The sequence below is a fragment of the Gorilla gorilla genome, chromosome 1 (assembly GCF_029281585.2).
Source record: "Gorilla gorilla gorilla isolate KB3781 chromosome 1, NHGRI_mGorGor1-v2.1_pri, whole genome shotgun sequence".
Lineage (NCBI taxonomy): Eukaryota > Metazoa > Chordata > Mammalia > Primates > Hominidae > Gorilla > Gorilla gorilla.
In genome coordinates, this window is record NC_073224.2 from 132,542,100 (window position 1) to 132,564,049 (window position 21,950).

Sequence of the window (21,950 nt, forward strand, 5' to 3'; positions counted from 1 at the left end):
ACAGCTTTCGTTTTATTATGTCATTTGTTTGTAAATTGATTTCTTAAATTTGTTAATCCATTCCTCACCATTTTCAATGAAACTCTGAGGATGGGTACCATCATTTATAGTTTTATTATCTTACTGCGTGCCCATACTCTGACAGAAACTGGGTTAAACATTTTAATTCATTGTGTTATTTAATTCTCACGGATAGTGATGTGGGTCCCATTCTTATCTTCATTTTACATGCACAAACTGAGGCTGAGGCTGCATTTTTCAACACTAAATATTTGTCTGTGCAACAATAACAGACATATACTGCTAGCTGATTCTAATTCTATAAGAATTTAGGCACATTAGCTTAGGTTGCAAATATTACATTTGGTTTCATTATCTTTAAAATTCTGTCGTTGTCCAAAATGTTCTTGCTTCTTTATCCCAAGACTTTAAAAATTAACAGGTGTTAATATATTTTTCTAGTTCTATTCACTTTTAAAAACATAACTGAACATAAACAGGAATTCTTGAAGAAACAGGATAAACCTATCAGTAGGAATAAAGCAGTCATACATTTTTCTTTATACCTACTTGCTTTCTCCCTGTCTAGAAATATTTTATAAAGACAAGTATGCAATGAGGAAGTTGGTTTTAAAAAATGGTAATTGGGAACCTGGTAAAATATATTTCAGTGCAATGCTAATCATGTGTGTCAAGATAAAGGAAATTAAGGTAGCTTAAGTTTTCAGTTCTTTTCAGAAAAATCAATTATAAAGCAGTTATGCTGCTGACACTAAACAATAAATCCCTGGATTTAGTTAATAACAAAAGCTTCCACTTTTTGAAGGTTTTTTTTTTTTTTTAATCCAGCAGAAGAAGCTCATAACATTGATTTTTGAGGAAAAAAAAAAGGACTCTTTAAGTCAGGTATTTTTAAATCCAGACATATTCTTGGTCTTAGCCTGTTGGGATCAGAAATCACTGACCATCTAGGGAACATGTCTTTATAAAGCTTCCCACAGTCTGCAGTGCTCTTGGCATTAGTTACCTTGAAGTCTAACTAGGAGTGGCAAACTGGAGGCCAGCTTGCATCTCACTTGGGGTTCTGAATATCCTGAGTCAATTCACGGCTGGATTAAATCTCTCCGAAAATGTATAATTGCTAAATATGTAGTCCTCAATCCTGGCTGCATGTTATCCTCACCTAGGAAGTTTTGTAAAATACAGATGTCTGGAGCCCACCCCCAGAGAATCACACTTAAGAAGGTTGGAGTGGGGCCAGCGATTACTATTTCATTTCAATCTCAATTAACCTTTATATAGTCACCGAGATGTCCCCTGTCTTGTCACTTTCTAGTTTAGGATGATTAGGATCTTGCTGTCATTTTTTCCCTTTTGTTCTCATAAAACCAATGACACAAAGGTTAGCCACTGAGAAAGAAAGTTTTTCAACAAGTACAGTTCTGCTCATCTCTTTTCAAATAAGCAATTAATAATTCATAACAATTAACTGAGTTATGAGTTTCTCTTTCAATACGTTTCCAAACATGAATAGATTAAATGGTAATTGCCATCAAATTTTATGTTCTCTTTCATGTGCCCAATAGAAGTTTATCTTTTGGAGCTCACTTTGTATTTCCTTTTGATATATTCATAACCAAATGCAATATACTATATTAAAATATTTATTATTAACCTATCAAATATTAACCACTTTTAAATTGTAGGGATGAAAGAAAACAAATAGGCTACTTGTTTAAGTTTTCATGATTTTTCTTATTTTAATATGATTTGGATTCATAGAATACATAAAAATTGATGGCGTGAGATACTATATGAGTTCCTGCCCCTTATATAAAATGTTCCAAGGTGTATGTATGCCCTTGACTTCCCAGCCACCATTTTTCTATAAATACAAAGTGATAAAAAGCAACAACAAAACTCCTTGGGCTTGAGTCAGTTTATCCTAGTTAAAACCTTCATTTGTTATCTAGTCCTCTGCTTCCCAAACTTCACTGTGCATATGAATCACCTGGAGATCTTATTAAAATGCAGATCAGTAAGTCTGCAGGTGGGTCTATGATTCTGCATTTCCAACAAATTCCCAAGTGATGCTGATCATACCCACTGAGGGATCACACTTTTAAGTTGCAAGGATCTATATAACTTTGTGCAGATTACTTAAGCCTCTCTGGGCCTCAGTCCATTCATCATCTGTTAAATGGGGATAACTGCCAATGGGGTTTATAATTGGCAAGACTATAAATGGCTTGGCATAGTGCCTGGTACATGACAAGCATATAATTAATAGTGTCCATTGTCATTACTACTACATATTAATAAGGAGAGCTAATTTATGACTTAAATGAGTGGCTAAACCAGAACATTGTTAAGGTTCCTGCTCAGATATCAAATTCTATGGTTATAAGTCAGAGATAACTATGATCAGAAAAGCAAGCTAGAAAAGTGGTACTGGAAGTCAATCGTGTCAGATTTTGACAAGAGGAAGGTACTGTTAGACTGGAGACCCCTCTTGAACTGTGGCCCTTGGATGGCAGGAATCCCATTTATCTTTTAGTGCCAAAACTTAGCACAATGTCTGGCACACACTAGGACTTCAATATTTGTTAAATAAATGATTTGTGAATTAATGAATGAAAATATAAGTGAATGTGTGATTGAATAAAAGGTGAATGCTTTGGGCAGTGTGATAGCCAGGCCAGTTTGCTAGGAAGGATAATTTAAAAGGTTTAGCAAGGCTCTGTTAAGAAGCCCCTTCTGTCACCTTGGCTAAATTAAATTCAGTAACCAAAGATGAAACAAAGGCATAGTTTTCTGTAGAGTAGAGTATGATCTCATCTCATTTGTTGTATTTAAAAGGATGTATTGAACATAGTTGACTGAACCATGTTTTATTAGATGTTTCTATCAAGTGAAGCACAAACTCCTCCATGCCAAGACCCTGGACAGTCTTTATTAAAATTGTTACTTCAGAAATTTCGAGGCCTGATTTAACTATATGGAATTCATACATCACGTCTCTATGTACTTTAGCATCCTTGTTGCAAAATCAGCAACTTTAATCTTTCATTTAATTAGAAAGAACAAGGGTGTAGTATTTCAGGAAAGACTTAATAGTATGCCCAAATAACTTCCATCTGGTGAGCCAGCAACACCACAGAGAATGCAGTGATGGTGGCCTCTGACATTGCATCACTAATAAATTGTCAAGTTATCCTGATAACAAGCTCTTCTGTAAACTCCCTAACTTTGTCTTTTTGCATTCAACATCTGTGGGAACATAGTAGTTGTCCATATTATTGATTTTCATGATAAGGAATATGGGTTAACACATAGACTAAGTCCATAGGGTCAACAATACTAATTAAAAAGAGGCCTAAATGTATGTCTTAAAAATAAAATCAATATTTCATCATTTTTATAGTGTTTTATCTCTGAGACATATACCCATTTCCCCAAAAGAGTTGTAAGTTTAGAAAAAAATATCTGTAATATGTAATGTTAATCCTACGCTTTTGCAGAATAAGGGAAAGAATATTGTTAAAAATATATCTTAGCAATTGTTTGTTTAAAAATGAACATCCAGCAACGTCTGGATGATCTTGACTGCTAACCAGTCAAAGATTAAGGCAGAGGCAGAGCAGATGAACTGTGCGTAAGTCTAAATTTCCATGTGCACACAGTATGTGCCTATATTGGAATTTACATCAAGACAGTCAATCACTCTGTATTTATGGTATTTATGAAGGCCTTTTCTCCCCTCCTTGTAGCAATGGATAACTGAAGGTTGTAAACAGAAAACTTTACAAAGATGGGATGAAAAGCATATATGCATTTTAACAGTGATGGGTTATAACATTATTCCTGTGGGTAATCCAGAATCTCTTGGGTTCAATGGGCTCAATCACACTGAAAAGAGAGCTGGGCAGAAATGCAGGGGTTCACATTCACAGCACTGTCATGCACTGTGTTCAGAATAATTGTCTCTGATATTAAAAGGCAATGGTAAAAACCTACATTCTGAACACGTTCTGTATGTATTTTTTTCCTGTGAACATGGTATTATAACCTGATATTATTACTGTAATTGTCTCTAAATAGAGCTTTTTGCTGATATTCAAGATGACGGGTTGTTCCTGCAGAATACAACTGAATGATCCCTTACACCAACATGAGCAATCCTGATCATATTATGGCCACCCTGACTTCTCTTTCATTAGTTGCTGATTGTACTAAATTGATGCTAAATTGGCTCAGCTGGCTCTTAAAGCCTTTAAACAGACGGCACTGATTATGTCTGTGATCTTGTCCTGGAAATGATATGGTCAAAGCCCTCATGTTTCTGGGAACCCTAACATTTTTCTTAAGAACAGTTAGGGCCTTGTAAATAAGAACCAGTTAGTTCAACTCCCTGTGATACCCATGTCAAGAGAGAGGACACATTTTAATGAAATGTATGTTTTTCTTATGTTCTTTCCTGCCTTCTGCTTCACATTCTTTATTTAACAGGTCCTCTGTTTCTTCATCTTGAATTGCTGTTTGAGTTTGGAATAAATCAAACTATGATCTGCAAGCCAAATCCAGCCTGCTTCCTGTTTACAATGGCCTATGAACTAAGAATGGTTTTTACCTTTTTTAAATGATTGAAACAAAATCAAAAGAAGAATATTTCTTGACACATGAAAATTACATGAAATTCAAATTTCAGCGTCCATAAAAAAAGTTTTACTGGAACACAGCTACACTCTTTCATTTAAGCGTTGTCTATGGCAGTACAATAGCAGGGTTGAGTAGCTGTGACAGAGACTGTATGGCCTACAGAGCCTAAAATTGTTGCCATCTGGCCCATTACAGAAAGAATTTGCTGACCCCTGGAATAAATTATCAAAGCTTCTGTCTCCATCTGCAAAGTAAAAGTGACAAAATCCTATAAAATGCCATTTGATTAACAATAAATATTCTCTAGTAACTGGTGTGCCACTTAACAGGTATTTGAGTTGGTGGAATTATCCTCTTTAAATCTCAGTTTTGTCATCTATAAAATAAGGAAAATAATCTTCTCCTGTGGAATGAGATAATGCATACATGTTCCCAACACATACAAAGGACTCAGTAAGTAACACTTTTTATTATTTTAAAATAATAATAATTCTTTACTAGAAATAAGTCCATATGTAAACTGATGGGACCATTTGTAAGATTTCAGGATCACAGAATTTCAGACCAAGAAGGAACCTTGGACTATCCAAGCCCTCTCTAGGATTTCACAGAAGGAAATGCAAAGGCTGATGATTGAACAAACATTCTTTGGAGAGGTGGTGGAGTTACACCTGGAACAAGACCCCGACTCCAAATCTAAGGCTTCTTTTCACCTCACTGTGTTGACTCCTACAATTTAGTTTTCAAGAACCCTCCCATCATAGTCTATCTGTGACTCCTCTTCCCCAGAATTCTGTTCCGCTGGGGGCTGAAAACTTGCCCTGGCTTAACTGAAATATTTATTCTGCAAGTTTCAAGCAGGATGGCCCTTTTGCAATTGAGCTGATTTTCACATTTAGACATTATCTTTATATATGTAGCTTTAGAAAATTTTGAAATTTTTTCTTACATACACACTCACACATACACTCATTAGTGTGTAAAGAATGGCCCAAGGTCAAACTCCACTTATGTACTTATGTAAGAAAAGAGCTTCACATATTGTATTACCACTTGGCCTTCTTATCATCTTATTATCAGGTAGGATCAGGCTGTTGCTTTGATTCTCGGCTGCTAGCAGATAAAACTGTGCCTGCATTTTTCCATGAGCTCCAGCGTTTCATACACCTTTCACAGTTAAGCTTCAGTGGTTCTGTGGTGTGAAATTGTGGAGTTTGAGCATATATGTCCTTCTCAATATTCTCTTTAAATAAAGGGGGAGATTAACATGGATTGTCAAGTAAATATGAAAAGTTGCCATCCAGGTCAAAGTGGAGGCCCCTCTCTGAGCTGAGCACAGGATGGCTAAATAGTAGGCAAGCCTCAGAATGCCAGTGGGTGCCTGGAATTGCTGTCTGGTATGTCCACTGTCTGCATTTGCCCTAGGCTAAGCTTCAGCAATTCAGGAGCTGTGGGTTTTGAATGTATTTAGGATATGATGCTACTGTGGAGTACATTCAGAACACCTCACTGCTTTCAAGCCAGCTCCATCAGTGTATCCCTTTTGTTGTTGCTCTGAATGGAGCCCTTAGTGTGTGAAGAGTTAAAGTCCTTTCCACAGCATAAGCCCTGACTCTCCATGCTCAGAGGTAGCATCAGGTCCCTGATGTGTTAGAGGTCTATGGGCTTTTTACATTAAGAATCAAGGGAAAATGAGAGCTGCATCTGGAATGCAATGGCTATTAGCAAGACTGAGTGGTGTGGCATCTTCCTGCTGAATCAAGAGATACTTCACAACTGGGGGCAACCCTGGGATTCGCTCATCTAGCAGACAAAACGATCCTTTTTGCCCCCAGGAGTACTACCAGCTTATTTGTAATGCCTACAAATTGCCACTTTCTATCTTCTGTCTTCCTAATATTTTCCTTTTTAAATTGCCTCTGGGAGGCTCCTACTGGTTCTGTTTAAAGAGCACTTCCTTCCCACCCTTAGGAGTTGTACCACAGTAACATCAAGTGCCTCTCTCTGAGTATTTATTTTTCATCACCCTTATGTATGTAGCAAGGGAAATGATGCTGTGTTCAAGGTGCTATTGGAAACTAATGAAACTAAGGAAATTAAAAACTTGGATTCAGTGATGCCATTCATTTTTTTGATGAGACCAACTTGTAGTGATAGAGATTGATAGAGATGTGAGGGCCAAATGAGGGAAATCATATGTTTAGCAACTGCAGATGCTCTGCAGCATCACAGACACATCCTTTTTTAAGTGACATGCTGCCTGTCAATGAATTCAAAGTGTGAGGTCAACTGGTGAAATGTGAACTGGACATTTTAATGTAACACGACAAATAGGAAGAGACAGCAACTAGAAACATCGAAAAATTACAAGTTAGGCGCAAGGTATTTGTCCAGGGAGGTATAATCTTCATCTCACAGAGGCAATTGGAAGCATCATCTTAATACCTTCATGATCACAATTCGTCAGGACTGTAGTAGTTAATCCCCTATCCCCTCCAAAAAGAAAAAAAGAAAAAAAAAAAAGGAAAAAAGAAAACCTCCTGAACTATAGTAATAGAAGAGTTTGATAGGAACCAATTAATCCCTAGAATAAAAGGAGTTATTTAAGTCTCTAGTTTCTGACTTTTGGAAACCAGAAGCGAGGACTGAGAACACGGTTAGTGGGAAGTATGAGAGTCTGAGATCTGTGGGTAAAGAAAGATTAGAGTGTAGAGGACAGCCAAGTGATCAAACTGTGGTTCTTACTATAAACTGAGGTGGGCAACTTCACGATGCCTCCCCTCTGCTGCATGAGTGTGGTCTGACGTTAAAGCTGGGAAGTTGAAGAGGCCCTAAAGAGTTTTCACTCAACTTCTCATTTAAGCCAAAACTCTCCAGAAAGCGTCACTGATAGGAGCCTGTTCAGCTTCTATTGGAACTTCTCCAGAGTCTGGGGAAGTTGTCATTACTCAATGCACCTACTATATTCTCAGACACCTAGAAAGCGTAACTGTTGGAAAATGCTAAATTGAAACCCATCTCCATTATTCATGGTCCCTGTTCTATCTTCCTGAACCATGTCTACTTGTTAGCCCTCCAAACACTGGTTGACATCTGTAACATATGTTACCAATCTGCTTCAATGCTGTTTCATATGAAAAAACTTCATCAAAGAAGGGACTCTCTTACATCACTGTCTGCAATGCTAGAATGCTCTTTCCAAGAACTGGCCCCCTGATGTGGGCTGCTCAGGACATGTTTTAGTGGGACTGTAATCTCCTTTGATCTTTGTTCAGCCTGAAATTGTTAGTTCCTTTGCCACTTATATAATATACTGTCTAAAATTGAGCTTTAATGTAAGCTAATATCTTTACATTTTTGTCATTTGAACTATGTCAGCACAGCCCTATACCATCTGCATTTTTGCAAATTATTTAGCCTAAATTTGCAACACAGCGTAGGGACTGAAATAATGTTCATCAAAATCTCAGAAGAAAGAGCGTTTGATAATCAAGTTGGTTAATGTAGAAGTCTCTCTCTTTTTTTTTAGGTAGTCTATTGGGAACAATTTATGCTTTTATTTTTAATAAAAGTGATTGTATGTGTATGTGCATATGTGCACACCCATTTTTAAAAAGGTCTAACATCCTACCTTTTCCCCCCAGGAATATTTTGAATTTTTCTTAATGTTTAGAACAATACCTCTTAGATTTTTAATAGTGTTTGCTCCCTTATGTGACAATGCCTTCTCCATGGTAACAATAAGTGGTAGCTCCTCAGATTGCTTCTTCCACTCTTTTGGGTAAAGAAATTCTCATTAATGCAAGTAAACTATTTTACCAGAACAAATCTTTTAGCAGAACTCCTGATATTTGAATTCCCCCCTTTTGGAAGATAAAATATTTAAGTTTTCCAATTTTCCTCTGAACAATGTATCCTCTAAATGGTCTAGTGGTCTACAATATGCTCTCACAATACCTTTCTTGTACAGTCTTTGGTCTTGACTGAAACATATTTCACTATCTCTACCCTGTAATGCACAATGCACATCTATACCTGCTTGACATACATTACTCCTCTCGAATCCTTTTAAATATTTCTTTTGAATATGTTTTACCATTGCATATCTTTTTCCCCAGCACGAGTTGCATTCTGTCTTCATAACACCTGCATATTTATCTCTGACATGAAACTTTGACATTTTTGATTATTATTATGATAAGCAAAATATAATGTGTTCTCAAAGATGTCTACATCCTGATCCCCAGAACCTCTTACCTCACTTGGCAAAAGAGACTTTATAGATGTGATTAAATTAAAGATCTTGAAAAGGAGAGATTATCCTAGATTACATGTGTGGGCCCAATCTAGTCACATGGTTCCTTAAAAATGGAAAGCCTTTCCCACTTGTGCTCAGAGAAGGATGTGATCTGTCTCCCCCTTGCTATGTGTACTTTGCTTTTTATTTCCTACAGCTCTAGTGTCTTCCAAAATCATAACATTTAACTGATATCACCAAATCTTTTGACTTTCACTTAAATAAGCAGACTATGAATTCTTCTGAAAGTACCATTAGTATTCACACAAGTTAACAACTGGTGGATTTAGTAAACCCTGCAGCATATTCCCACGTGTCTTACATACATCCTCCAGGAAGACAAACATATCTCCTCACCAGTCACATTAGTTCTACCAGTGGCTATTTCTACTCTCCCAAACTGAAAAGTCATAAATCTCCTTTATGTCCAGTTACTTTGGGGCTGATAACAACTATTTAGTTACTTCCCAATACATGTTAACCCTTCATATTTTATATAAAGCATGGAATGCTGCTTCCTATGTAGAAGGCTCAATTTTATTCTCTGGAACCTAGCTGTTGACTCTTCTCTGGTTTCAAAAGGATCATTTAAAACTTTTTTCTCTTTCTTTCCAATGTCTCATTTTTCTATTGGGCAACCTCAACACTAATTTTGATTCTGCCAGGCCTCCTTGAAATCTTATTATTTCTGTTTTCTTTCCTAGGTTATTTGTTCTGTGCTGTCTAAAGACCATTCATTCTAGTGGTTTAGAAGTGTTTCACCATTTAATCCAGAAAGACTTGCCTACATTTACACAGTACATAATTGGTGGCGTCTCAAGCAGAAAGTTTGCTGATGAGCCTGGAGTTTTTAAAATGGCCCCAGCCCAAACCCCATAATTGCTTTGGGGTCAGCTTTGCTTCACTTTCTTGAATCAGTCTTGTCTCTAACCAGGAGGCTTTTTAGAAGCCCCCAGGTCAACAGTTTGATTCCTCAATAGTGGCCCAACAAGTTCTACAGTAACATTGCATGAAAGCTTTTGAACATGGATTCTTGCTTAGTTCTATGGCATATCAACATGTGCTTGGAAGTAGTAATAATAATTGAGCACTTACTATGTATTACGAGGTCCACATTCATTATTTTATTTGAACCTTCACAATTACTATATATGTTAGGTCATATTATTACCCCATTTTAGATGAAACACCAGGCTTAGACGGGCCAAGTAATTTCCTCTTAGTGTTGCAGGTCATAAGAAGTGGAGAAGGGATTCAGACCCTGGTCTCTATGAATCCAGAGTCTACTCAAAGAGCATATTCACTGTTTCTATTCACAGAATATAGGCAACAGTGTCAGTTACTGAATCCCTTTTTAAAATCTTCTGTTCCCAAACCCAAGTCCTTTTGGACCACAATTCCACATGGCTCCTTTTGACAATCCTCTGGGAGGACTGGAAACTTGGGCCTGGATCCCTTGGACTCTTCCTGATATCTCCTACTGCCTCCCTGGCAGTGCCTACCTAACTGCCTGCTTACTCTCAGCTCATCACTGCAACACCACTGTCAGCCCTGCTCTCCCACTGGTTTTCTGCTTGGCATTGATTTTGTGTTGCCAGGTTAATAGCTCTTCTACTAATACTGTGGCCAAATCCAAGGATGGGTTCAACTCAGGGCAAGTGGAAGTCAGGGTGAGCAGTGGGAGAGGGGAAAGGAAGACAAGGATGCACTCAAGGGGCATTTTTGAGTGCATTCATGTGTGTGAGGACAGGAGCAAAATGAAAAAAAATATTTATCAACCTTCCAGCACCAACTAATCAGAATGCACATCAACTATAATCCTGGAGCAGGTGCTAGTGGCATGCTACTGTGACACGTGTTACCCCGTTATTGCTGATCCTTGGTGACAGCCCAAGAGATCCCAGGGGAAGGCACTTCAGGATCTTGGTGAAGTAGCCATTTACTAACTGACAGAAGAATTTCTATATTTTAACATAGAATACCAGCCCTATGTGGGTGGGTCGAAGAGAAGGAACAAAGATTTCAGAGTGAGAAAAATCTCCTATGTTCCCAAAGGTGTGTTTGGACGATGTTAAATTTATATATCAAATCTAATTTCAACCCATTCCATTCCTTTCTTTACTTAGTAGCTAGAATAATCTTTTTAAAAACAAATCTGTTCCTTTCATTTCTCTGCTTAAAACCATATGATGGATCCCATATCTTCTCCATATGATGATTCCGATTTTCCTCCCTGACAACATAAAATGTCTTAGCTTGGGATTCATGAAACCACATAATCTAGTCCCTGGATGCTGTTTAACATCTTCCCTTACTCCCAACACATGTGCATGCTCACACACACACACACACGCAAGTTCTGGAACACAGTGTGTTAGCTCAATCACGTTTACCCAAGATTCCTATCCTGGAAAGCTCCACTGATCCTTTAGTGCTTAACTACATGTCACTTTTCTGGGAAGACTTACTCCCCATGTTGGGCTTCACTAACAAATAACATGTGCATTCCTCTTATTGAGCTCTGATTACCTTCTATCGTAATTGTTGGGCCTCTCATTCGGATGTGAACTCCATGTCCACATGTCCACAGTAGCTCTCTCTTTTCATCCTTCTGTGCCCTACCATTAGCCCAGTGCCTAAGTCACGGTAGGTACTCAATACATACTCAAAAGAATAAATGCATGTCCTCTCATCATCTCAGTGATCCACCTAACAAGTATGTGAGGTTCTGGAACTGAGGCACAGAGGGTTTTATGATTTGTATGTGGCAGGGTAAGGCTTAAATTCAGTCTTTTGATTCCAGAAGGGAAAAGTTGGTGGCAACACCATATTTTTTATAATACTGCAATAATGAATCTAGAAAAATTGGGTTAGGTCCTTTTTGAGATGCATTTTCCCAAAGCAGGATCGATTTATTTTCCTCTCCCAAGTCTTACCCTGAGTACACTCCAGCAACCCATTCTTTAGGTCCTGCTTCCTCAGGAGCTTTATATGAGATCTTCTCTTTGAGAAGTGTGTCTTAATTACAAAGTCTCCTTATTCTTTATGCCTTGAGTCTTGGTGCTAGTTTTGATTTTTCCTCTGCCTATTCTCCTCTTCTCCTGACTGTTGGCCTGCTCTAGGCCTTGAGATCTAGCTGTGCCATGATTGATAGCTTCACTCTGAGCCCTGACACTTCACATGGTTGCTGGGATCCACCAACTCTCCCAGGCACTAAGGACTAGCATTTTCTGGAAAACAACAGCATGCAAGACTTTTAAACCATGGCTTCATCTAGACCTTATACACAGGTGTGAGGCCTGACTTCTGACTATTTGACTGTCTTTCAGTGTTCCTCTCCAGCAAGGCTGGAGACCTCAGTTCCCAGTTCTTGGATTCCATTCTAACCTTGGCCTGCTCAATGCCAAAATTTCAACCTATTGCCAGAGCTCATTGCTGCCCATGGCATTTCACTTTGGAGTTATATTACTTAGAAGTGTGGCTGCCAGATAACTATGTATTCCATAAGTAACAGATAAAACATTCTATAATATTGTATAGAAATTGGATCTACACAGTTATTATTATAGAATTCATCATGCAGAATTTATTTTATAGAATATAAAAGTTGCTATTACTACTATATTATACAAATAATATACAGTTTTCTATAGAAATTGGCTTTAGATGTTTCCTGCATGCTGACATTTGTTTCAAGTGAAAAGTAAGCAAAAATAACTCTAGGGCTGTGCTGTCCAATATGGTAGACACATGTGGCTATTAAGCCTTACAATATGGGCAGCCCTAACTGACATTTTCTGCAAGTATAAAGTGCACATCTGACTTCAAAGACAATAAAAAAACATGAAAAATATAGCCTTAATAATTTTGATATTAGTTATATGTTTAAATAATAGTATCTTATATAATTTGAGCTAAATATAATAGTTATTAAAATTAATTTCTCTTATTTCTTTTTACTTTTTTAATGTGGAAAGCAAAAGCATCTAAAATTACATATGTGGCTTGCTTGATTTTCTATTGGACCACACTGCTACACAGGATATGTCTTGTGGTGCTTTAATACTAGCAAAATACCTGTCTATAGATGAAATGGAAAGTTAGTTCGGAATTCAAAAGCAGAAAAGGTTATACAAGACGGAAGGAACCTTCTGCCTTGATTTTAAAATTCATGTTCCTTGTACACACTGACATGCCACGTGCCTTGACAAGCTTTGAAGACCTGGTAATCTCAAGAGAAATGAGGCTGAACCAAATGGCATTTGTCCACAGCTCCCCGCATAGTGCCTAACCTCAGAGGCTTAAAATCAATATCGATTTTTGCCATTTATTTTACCCCACGTTTAAATATTCCTTAGATTTATTACCTTTAGGTTTTTGGTTAAGATTCAGTGATGGGTATGATAGCAAGGGTAGTAATAAGTTATGTAGATATCATTTAATTTATGAACTCTGGAGCTCTAGGGTAACTTTCAGTTCAAGAAATATATTAACCACAGGCACATCACCCTTCATTCTGCGGTGAAGATTTCCACACTGGGTCCCTATTGTGTCACTTAATTTATGGTCTGGCCAGGTATATGGAGCTCCATACAATATTTCAATATAAGTTGCTCCAGCTAACTGAGGGGATGAAGATGGGCTTCAAAAAAGCCAGTTGGACAGCTGATGGATTGCTCTCCCATACATTGGCCGCAGCATTAAGTAGCTTTTAAAACTTGTCAGCGGTTTGGATCTTTTTCTGCTCTGAGAAGCTGCACGCACCGGCCTAGCCAAGCAGAAATCAGCCATGCTGCAGCAGGCAGAGGGCAGCTCCCAGAGTTACTTACGTTGACAGCCGTAGTGCCAGGAATTTCCCGGCAGACACTCATCACACTTAGGCCCTGTTGTTCCAGTCTTACACTCACAAAATCCTGAGCCATTACAACGATCATGGATTGAGCCCAAAGGGTTACAATAACACTCTGTAGAAACAAGACAACACACAGGCTGGAGACAAGTCTGCATGGCTTATAGGTTATCAACACAGGAGCGTCATGTGCTTAAATGCATCACTTACTTAAAGAAAGATGTCCATTAATGAAATGCTTCGGCAAATATGGCTATTTCACAACCATTTATTTATTTGCTTAGCCTTCCATGATACCATTTTTATGATATGGGAGGAAATCAACTGAAAACTTCCAAGGAAATAAGACATGCTTTTCACTGCTAAGAGATTGTAACGGAGATTCCATTTGTTAGGATATTTTTAGATGGTTTAATAAACACCATGAGAAGTTTGTATATCAAGGATAAATCAATATGCCATCAGTGTAAAGTGTGTTTTAAATTATTCAAATGGGCTTAGCCATTGCACTCAATATTTGAGAACTGCTGAACATTTTAAAAGTACGATATGAATGCACTTTGCTCATTCAAAGGTAGTTTTACTTTATGATTTGGGACAGCATCTTAACTTATTCATGTATATACCATTTTGTGACAAGCCTTTAGATGTTGTATTTGCTAGGCATATTAATGCAGCTTTTACGCAGCCCAGATTAACAATCATGAAAGAAAAATAAACTTTGTAATCCCAAATAATTTTCAACATAGTTATAATTTAAGATGTATATTTTTCATTATAATGTCTGCTGGCAGGACAATACAGCTTTGCACAATACAAGATGAATACAGTGTTTTCTTGATTCCTCACACATTCTTATATAGGATATTTTTACTTCTGAAGCTCTATTTTGCTTAAAGCTTGAACCAGAAATGGATATCCTTTAGGCTTCTATTAGCTGGAAAGATAGTGCAGGTAGCTGGCAGCTTTTGGGTACTGTGAGCTAAAGTTTCTTTCCTCATTACTCTTCTAATAATTTGGGGGAATTTATTGTGCCTCTCAGTTTCCATTATTTAAAAATGGGTACATTAAGCAGTTCCCTCACGAAAAACCAAATAAAACTATACCATCCAACTAACCAAGAGAAGTCTTGAAAATTTAGTTTAATATAATCAAGTTTGGCCTATTAGATTCGCTATGGGGATTCAGGGTTTAGCCTTATAGATGGGTCTAGGGGTTTGACTCTAAGTTTATGTCACAGACACTAATTAGATATTCTTCAAATAAATGTGGAGTACCTTAGAATTATGATTTATTTTATGCTAATTAAGTCAGGTTTCAAGTTCAGCATTCTTATAAAACAAACATTTATATGATGAATAGTTATATATGTAGGTAAAAATAAAACTTAATAAACTCTAAAATGCTCTCTCCTTGCCTGGCTTAGTTTATACTTAACAACTAGAGTTTTATTTTAAATTAATATTTTCTATTTTAATATGCGTGTGTATATGGAAGCAGATTAAAAATATTTTAAAATACTAATTTTGTGAAAGCTTTTAATGTTTGTCTGTACATAGGCACATTATAAATTTGTACCTATATCGAAACTGTAATTTTTTTTTTACTGTTTAAAGTGTGTAAGTTGACAATAAATCACCAACGTTTTGTAAACCAGTAAGCAGAGTTACATCTGGCCAACGTGAATTCACATACTCCTCCAGTCAATTAGCCCATGACCATTAATTAATATAAGATTTTAGAGGCAAAAAATGTAAACAAAATTAAACAAAACAGTAAAACATTTAAACCATAATATATCCCAGTCATTGTCATAGGAAAATGTGGGTAAGTGTAATGTTTTGCAGTCATGAAAATAAAGGACAAGAAGGGGTGTGGCCTTCCCTTCACCTTATGTAACAAATAATTCAGTTTTTAAAAAGTGTCCATTTATGGAATGATGGTCAATGGTGGATACTGGAGTAATGCAAAGAGTCTTGGAGGATCATATTTTATTCCATGAAATTAGGAAGAACATGCAGGACTGTTAGATTACAAAGCAACATAAAATACCTGGCGGGGGGTGCTTCATTTAAAAGTTATACTAGAATTGATTTACAGGTATTAAAAGTGTCTTATGTTCCCCTTATTCTATTTAAGGTACCTCTGATTACCCAATCATGGGTTTCAAAGGGGAATTAAAAATTATACATCATAATTTTAAGAAATGCTTAGCAGCAGCTGCTGAGCTCTGTTTCATTGTGATGCAAAGCTTGTCAGCAGGATTATTAACAGTGATTACTCAAGGTCACAAACCATATATCCTCTAGCTTCCTGCTTAATGCTCAAGTTTACATGAAACAGAAGCATGCAAGGATGTCATCTTCATGTAATTGCTGTGTCATTATAGGGTAATTACATGTATCTTTGGAGACATGGCTGTGTTTGGAATTTGTAGAAAAAATGGGCAAATTCACCAGTAATTACAAAGCAGCAATCACTGTGGCAACATGGAATAGCCTGCTGCATTTTATATTTGCCATAATATAAAATGATGCAAGTATTTTACAACATGTATTTCATCACACAGAGCCTACATTTTGTCAAAGATATGAGTTGTTCCTTTACAGCAAGGGTGGTGAATTTTATTGTCAGTTGTTAAAGAATTGGCAAAGTGTTCTTTTTTTATTTTTAATGTAGATGAGACTTAGATGAAGTTCAAAGTTTCCAAGATTAGTGCCTTATTCTGTGAAAGTGAATGGGGTAAATAGCCCTTCATTTTCATTAGTGCTTTCTATACAAAATGGTATTGAAATTAACTCTCAATTACTTGTGATGTATCCTTTTGAATTTAATAGTCTTGCCTCAAGCCCTTTAGGAATCTTAATTGTGGAAAATAGCAAATAGGTTCATGCTGTCTCATAGGGCAAACCTTAGCAATGGAGCCAGGGGCTTCCAACGGCCCTGAGAGGGCAAACTCCAGCCTTGTGCACAGGCAGCCCCAGTATCACTCCCCTCAGTGCCTCAAGCAGGGTAAGTGAAATCTACAGCTTTTTAAGGAAATTGTTATTAATTCATTGTGTGCATATAAGCACTACAGATAAAAGATAGACCTTAGTACCTATCAGCTAGCCAAATTTTTCAATTCATTCTTGAAACACAATTTTCTTCTTTAGAAAAGGGCAATAATTTAAGAAATTATGGTGGGTGAGGGAATAATCTAGCTAATATTACTTTTTATTTTATTTTATTTTTTGAGATGGAGTCTCGCTCTGTAGCCCAGGGTGGAGTGCAGAGGCGCTATTCTCTCAGCTCACTGCAACCTCCACCTCTTGAGTTCAACTGATTCTCCTGCCTCAGCCTTCTGAGTAGCTGGGATTACAGGCACAGGCCACCACGCTCAGCTAATTTTTTATTTCTTTCAGTAGAGATGTGGTTTCACCATGCTGGCCAGGCTGGTCTCAAACTCCTGACCTTAAGTGATCCACCTGCCCGGGCCTTCTAAAGTGCTGGGATTACAGGCATTAGCCATTGCACCTGGCCTAATGTAGCTAACTTTAATAGTACCTAGGAATGCACTCCTTTGTGTTCACCAAGTACTTCGCTTGGTTTCAAGTACAAAATACTAAATAGAAACAAGTTTACCTCAATAAAATGGAATTTTCCAAAAGTTTATAATTTTAATTAATAAACTTTCTAGAAATGGAGAAGAAAACTCTTCTTGATTTTTAAAAGTAAAAATAAATACAAAATTGATACCTTTTTCATATTTCTTCTGTAGTTTATCTGATTTAAAAGATAGACACTGAATGGATTGTTTTCTAGTCTGTGGATAATCAAATATGGATTTACAACTGAACTATACCTCTTAAAACTGGATAGAAAGAAGCAGATGTGGAGTTCATAGTTTACTTCAGAACTGGAAAAAAGGCCAAACTTCATAATAATAAAATAATCTGAATAAAATATATTGTGATATTGTTAAGTTACCTGATAAGAGAAATTTTATGGAATAAAATATTTTCTTTTAAGGACTTTTTTAGATTGATTTAAAATCATATTAAATATTATAAAACATTTTAATCTTATGTAAAAATGGTTAGGTTTTTTATCCTGTGTTCCTATTTATTTTAGCTTTTCTGTTGGTTACCTATCTATAGCATGACATTTATATATTTTTATAAATGACATTCAGTAAAATGTACTCTGCATTCAAAATTCAGACAACTACATGTCTTTTGGTTTCCATTAATATCCTCAAATCTTTGTAACCCAAGTGTTATGAAGACAATTGAACTTCTGTTCATAAACTCAGAGTGGAATTGCTACTGTCATCCAAAACACATACCATAAGTAAAAGTCTGACAAGCTTAGCTTTGCTAATTGTGTCAGTGGTTGAAAGTGTTTAAGCTTTGAAGTCAGAAACCCTTTGCTGTAAGATTTGGGTCAATCTGCCTCACTTTTCTCAATGACAAGATAGGGGAAACAATTAGTGCAATACTTACCCCACTGTTTTGTTAATGAGGATTAAGTAAAAACAAAACAAGACATCTGCAAGCCAGTTCACAGTTGACCAAGGGTTTCCTGTGCATCCCATTTATCCTTTTCTGACTAGAAGGCTCAAATGACTTACCTATGGCACACAGCCATGAGATAGTAAATGGAAATTTGAGCCTAGCTTTCTGGCCTCTAAGTCCAGTACTTTCTCTCCTAATTGACAAATAATAAATAAGGAGATGCTTTGAAATACAGAAAGTACTGTAGACACCAACAGTATTATATATACTTGGCCCAATTTGATTAAAAACAACTCTACAGCTTTTTTTTGTGACACTTGGATCTTGACGATCCAATCAGAGGACAATGATCACAGAAATACGAATTGGATTTCTTTTCTTGATAAAAAGATCGCTTGTCATTATTCAGCTTGTGTATCCTATTGAACGTACCTCAATGTGAAAAAGTCTACCTTTAAAACTGGGTGCCTATATAGCTACCTACTGGTGTGGTAATGGCTACACATATATTTTTCAGCATTTCATATATATGCATTGCTTCAGAGTGAATTATGAAGTGAAATTCCATTTATTGTTTCTTATTTTTCCATTGGCACCCCCATATTCTTAAAGACAGGTTTCACTATGTAAAAGGTAGGAGATTTTCTGGGTGGGAAAGGTGCCTGGTCCTCCCTAGGTGCCAAGAGCAGTAGTCATTGGTGGGGAGGGAAGGGAAAGTGCTCAGGGGCCTCTGTGGACGCAGTTTTCCAGGGCTAAGATAATTAGTTGCCTAGAATACTTTTGAGAAATTACTCCTCCTTTTTGGGAGCTGTAGGAAAATTCAATAAATGGAATTTCATTGCTATGGATGAAGAAGTCAGACAAACTTTTACATCTCCAGTTGCTAATCATTTTCAATCTCAAATAGCAACATTTTCAATCTATCAATACTCGCTGATCACCAATTATATGCAAGAATCTGTATCCCAATTTTTCATATCTATAATTAAATCCCATATAATGAGTTTCTATTTTGAAAATTGAATGTATAACTTAAGGCTATAAGATTAGTTCAGAATCATCAGGTTTTAAAATTTCATACAAAAACAAACAACGGGAAGAAAGAAAATTCTTAATTTCTTTAACATGATTTCTGAGACCATCATATTTAAAGCAACAACATAAGGGTTCAAAATATATCCCCCAACTATGATTTCAACCAATACAAGTGAAATCACAAGTGAAATCTACCATAGGATATTTTCTACATTGAGAAAGTTCATTCTGGCTCAACCGTGGTGCAAATCGCCAGCCTCTCCACCCTAAATATCTCCCCGTAGCTCAAAAGGCACAGAAGAATAGCTGAAATTGTAATGGAACTGACCTATGCACACATTCTCATCGTCCAGTTGTGCAGAAGCATTTCTGAAGTAGCCCAGCCTGCATAACTCACAGTGCTGCCCTCTAGTGTTGTGTTTACAGCTCACGCAAATGACTGTATTTAGCAGATCGATATAACTGCATCGATTGGAGTGGCCGAAGCATTCACAATCTTGCAAGGAAGAACAGAAATGTATACAGAGTGTATACAGTAGCAGAGTAATAGCATACTACATGCTTGGGTAAAATGAGGGATGGAGAAAAGACGGTGGAATGGCATTACATATATGTGATTCAACACAACACATGGTGGCAACAGGTGGTCGTGACTGGCATGGAAATAGCATCTGTTTCAAGCAGGATAGAAAGGTCGGACATTCGGAACAAGACTGAAGATTGTTAATTCTTGGCAGACAAGATGAACAGAAGCATTTGCAGGTGTACACCTTTTAAAATTTGGGAAGCCTCAGTTTCTAGTGATGAAAGAGTCTATTATTTTTATTTCTTGCAGATGGAGAATTTTAGTGTTTTTGCACCATTTCCCTTGTTTTCTCTTCATCTTTTCAGCCTTAAAAAAAGTGGGAGGGGGTTGTGTGAGCATTGAGAGTCTAAGTACCATCACCATGGCTCCTTTAGCTCTCTGACATCATGCCAAGACAGCAACTCAGTCGGGGTTTCATATACATCATGGCAAATTTAATAGAGTTCTAGACAACTAAACAATTCTTTATTTTTGTTTTTCCCCAATGCTAAGAGAAGATGGCTTTCTTAAGCCTTTCTTCCGACCAAATCTGTATGTATATGTGTGAGAGAAGACAATAAAAGCAGGGAGATAATTTGTGTGAAAAAGTGCTTTTAAGATTTCCTCCTTTTCTCTTAAGTTTCAAGAATAGTTTGCTACGAAAGAAGAATTAGGTAGCTACTGTAACCCCACTTTTCTTTTCCTTGGTTTCTCTAAAATGTTAGAGGTGTCTCTGAGGCTTAGGAGTGATGGTGGTAATGACTAGACAGGGAGATGAAGAAGAGCATGAGAGTAGTTGGGGAAGGATGGAGGGTGACTAGATTTCTTCTTTCTTGCATCTCAACTAGAGAAAGAAGTTGTAAATCCAATTCAACCTTTTTAAAATAAATGATACTGACAAAGTCTCTGTTGGTAGAAATAATTATCACAAAAGTGTGAGTGGTAACTAGGTGGGGTATCTGTTTTGTCTTCATGGAATATGAGGGTAGGCCTAGTTGGACATTTATAAGGAAGGTCAGCCAGGATACTGCAAATTTTGTTTGTTTAAAAATATTTCTTACATCAATATCTGTCTTGCTTTTATTTTATCCCACTAGAAAGCCAAGCACAGTCATTATTTGAACACATTCATTCATTCTTTCATTCATTCATTCAACAAATAATTATTTTTATTGAGTTGGTCTACCTATGTGTCAGGAACTTGGCTAGGTGTTGAGTTACTATTTTGGCCTATATAAAATTTTTCAAATATTATATTTTGATGACTAGAGTAAAAATGAGTAAGTGTTGTCAAGTAAATAATAATAAGAGGTGGCTAACTTTTAAACTTTTAAAAAAATTAATATGCTACCACTCATCAGAAAAGTTCATATTCATTTGTTAGAGAGCTAGTTACTACAATAGGAAGCTGAGAACAAGGTCCTGATGGAATGAAATCAAATTTGGATAGAAGCAGAGGAGGATACTCGAAATGGTGAAGAGTAGAAGATAACCAGAAACAGTGTCAGCAACTTCGGAACCCCAGTTGCTAAAAGAGAGGCAAGAAGAAAGGGGGGATCCTGAAGCCAAACCACTTCCTTTATTTGAGGTGAGCTGTATCACCATGTGTACATGAACAGGGAGAGAAGGGTGAGTGTCAGGACAGGAAGAAGTCAGAGGGGAGGCGAGTATGGAGGAGAGGGAGAGTACTGGAAGAAGGTGGCATTGAGACTCCAATGTAGGAGACAGTGTAAGGAAATATCCATATAAATGTAGTAGTAAAAGCATGCCAAGTGAATAATAATACTACCACCAATAATCATAGAGTTACAGATTACTAAATTAAAATCTCTTGTAAAACAACAAGCATTTCCCACCAATCCTCTGTACCGCTCAGAGTTACGCCTTGTTTATACTGGCATTACTGACTCCTGAGGAAGTCAGAAAGGCTTCTAGAGCCTTCTCTGTTTGAGAGTTTGGAATAAAGACAATCTTTCAGGACTAGAGCCTTTTGAGAGCAGTGGTTGAAGGAAGGAAACCCAATTCTCAAACCTAATTGCTTCCCAAGGA

The 21,950-nt window shown here is 37.0% G+C and overlaps 1 protein-coding gene across 16 annotated transcripts in view; it reads right to left on the reverse strand.

Annotated features, from left to right (window-relative positions):
- The window catches only part of NTNG1 (netrin G1), a 342,410-nt gene that overhangs the window by 31,239 nt on the left and 289,221 nt on the right, over positions 1 to 21,950 (reverse strand). For 5 of the 16 annotated variants that reach the window (XM_063696457.1, XM_063696454.1, XM_031003229.3 and 2 more), the window contains one exon: positions 13,786 to 13,920. The exons of 8 other annotated variants lie outside the window; for them this stretch is intronic. In XM_063696457.1, the coding sequence (XP_063552527.1) occupies positions 13,786 to 13,920 (135 nt within the window). Of the gene's footprint in view, positions 1 to 13,785; positions 13,921 to 19,664; positions 19,833 to 21,950 lie in introns of all 16 variants that reach the window. 3 more of the 16 variants (XM_063696447.1, XM_031003220.3, XM_031003222.3) reach the window with 1 other exon arrangement.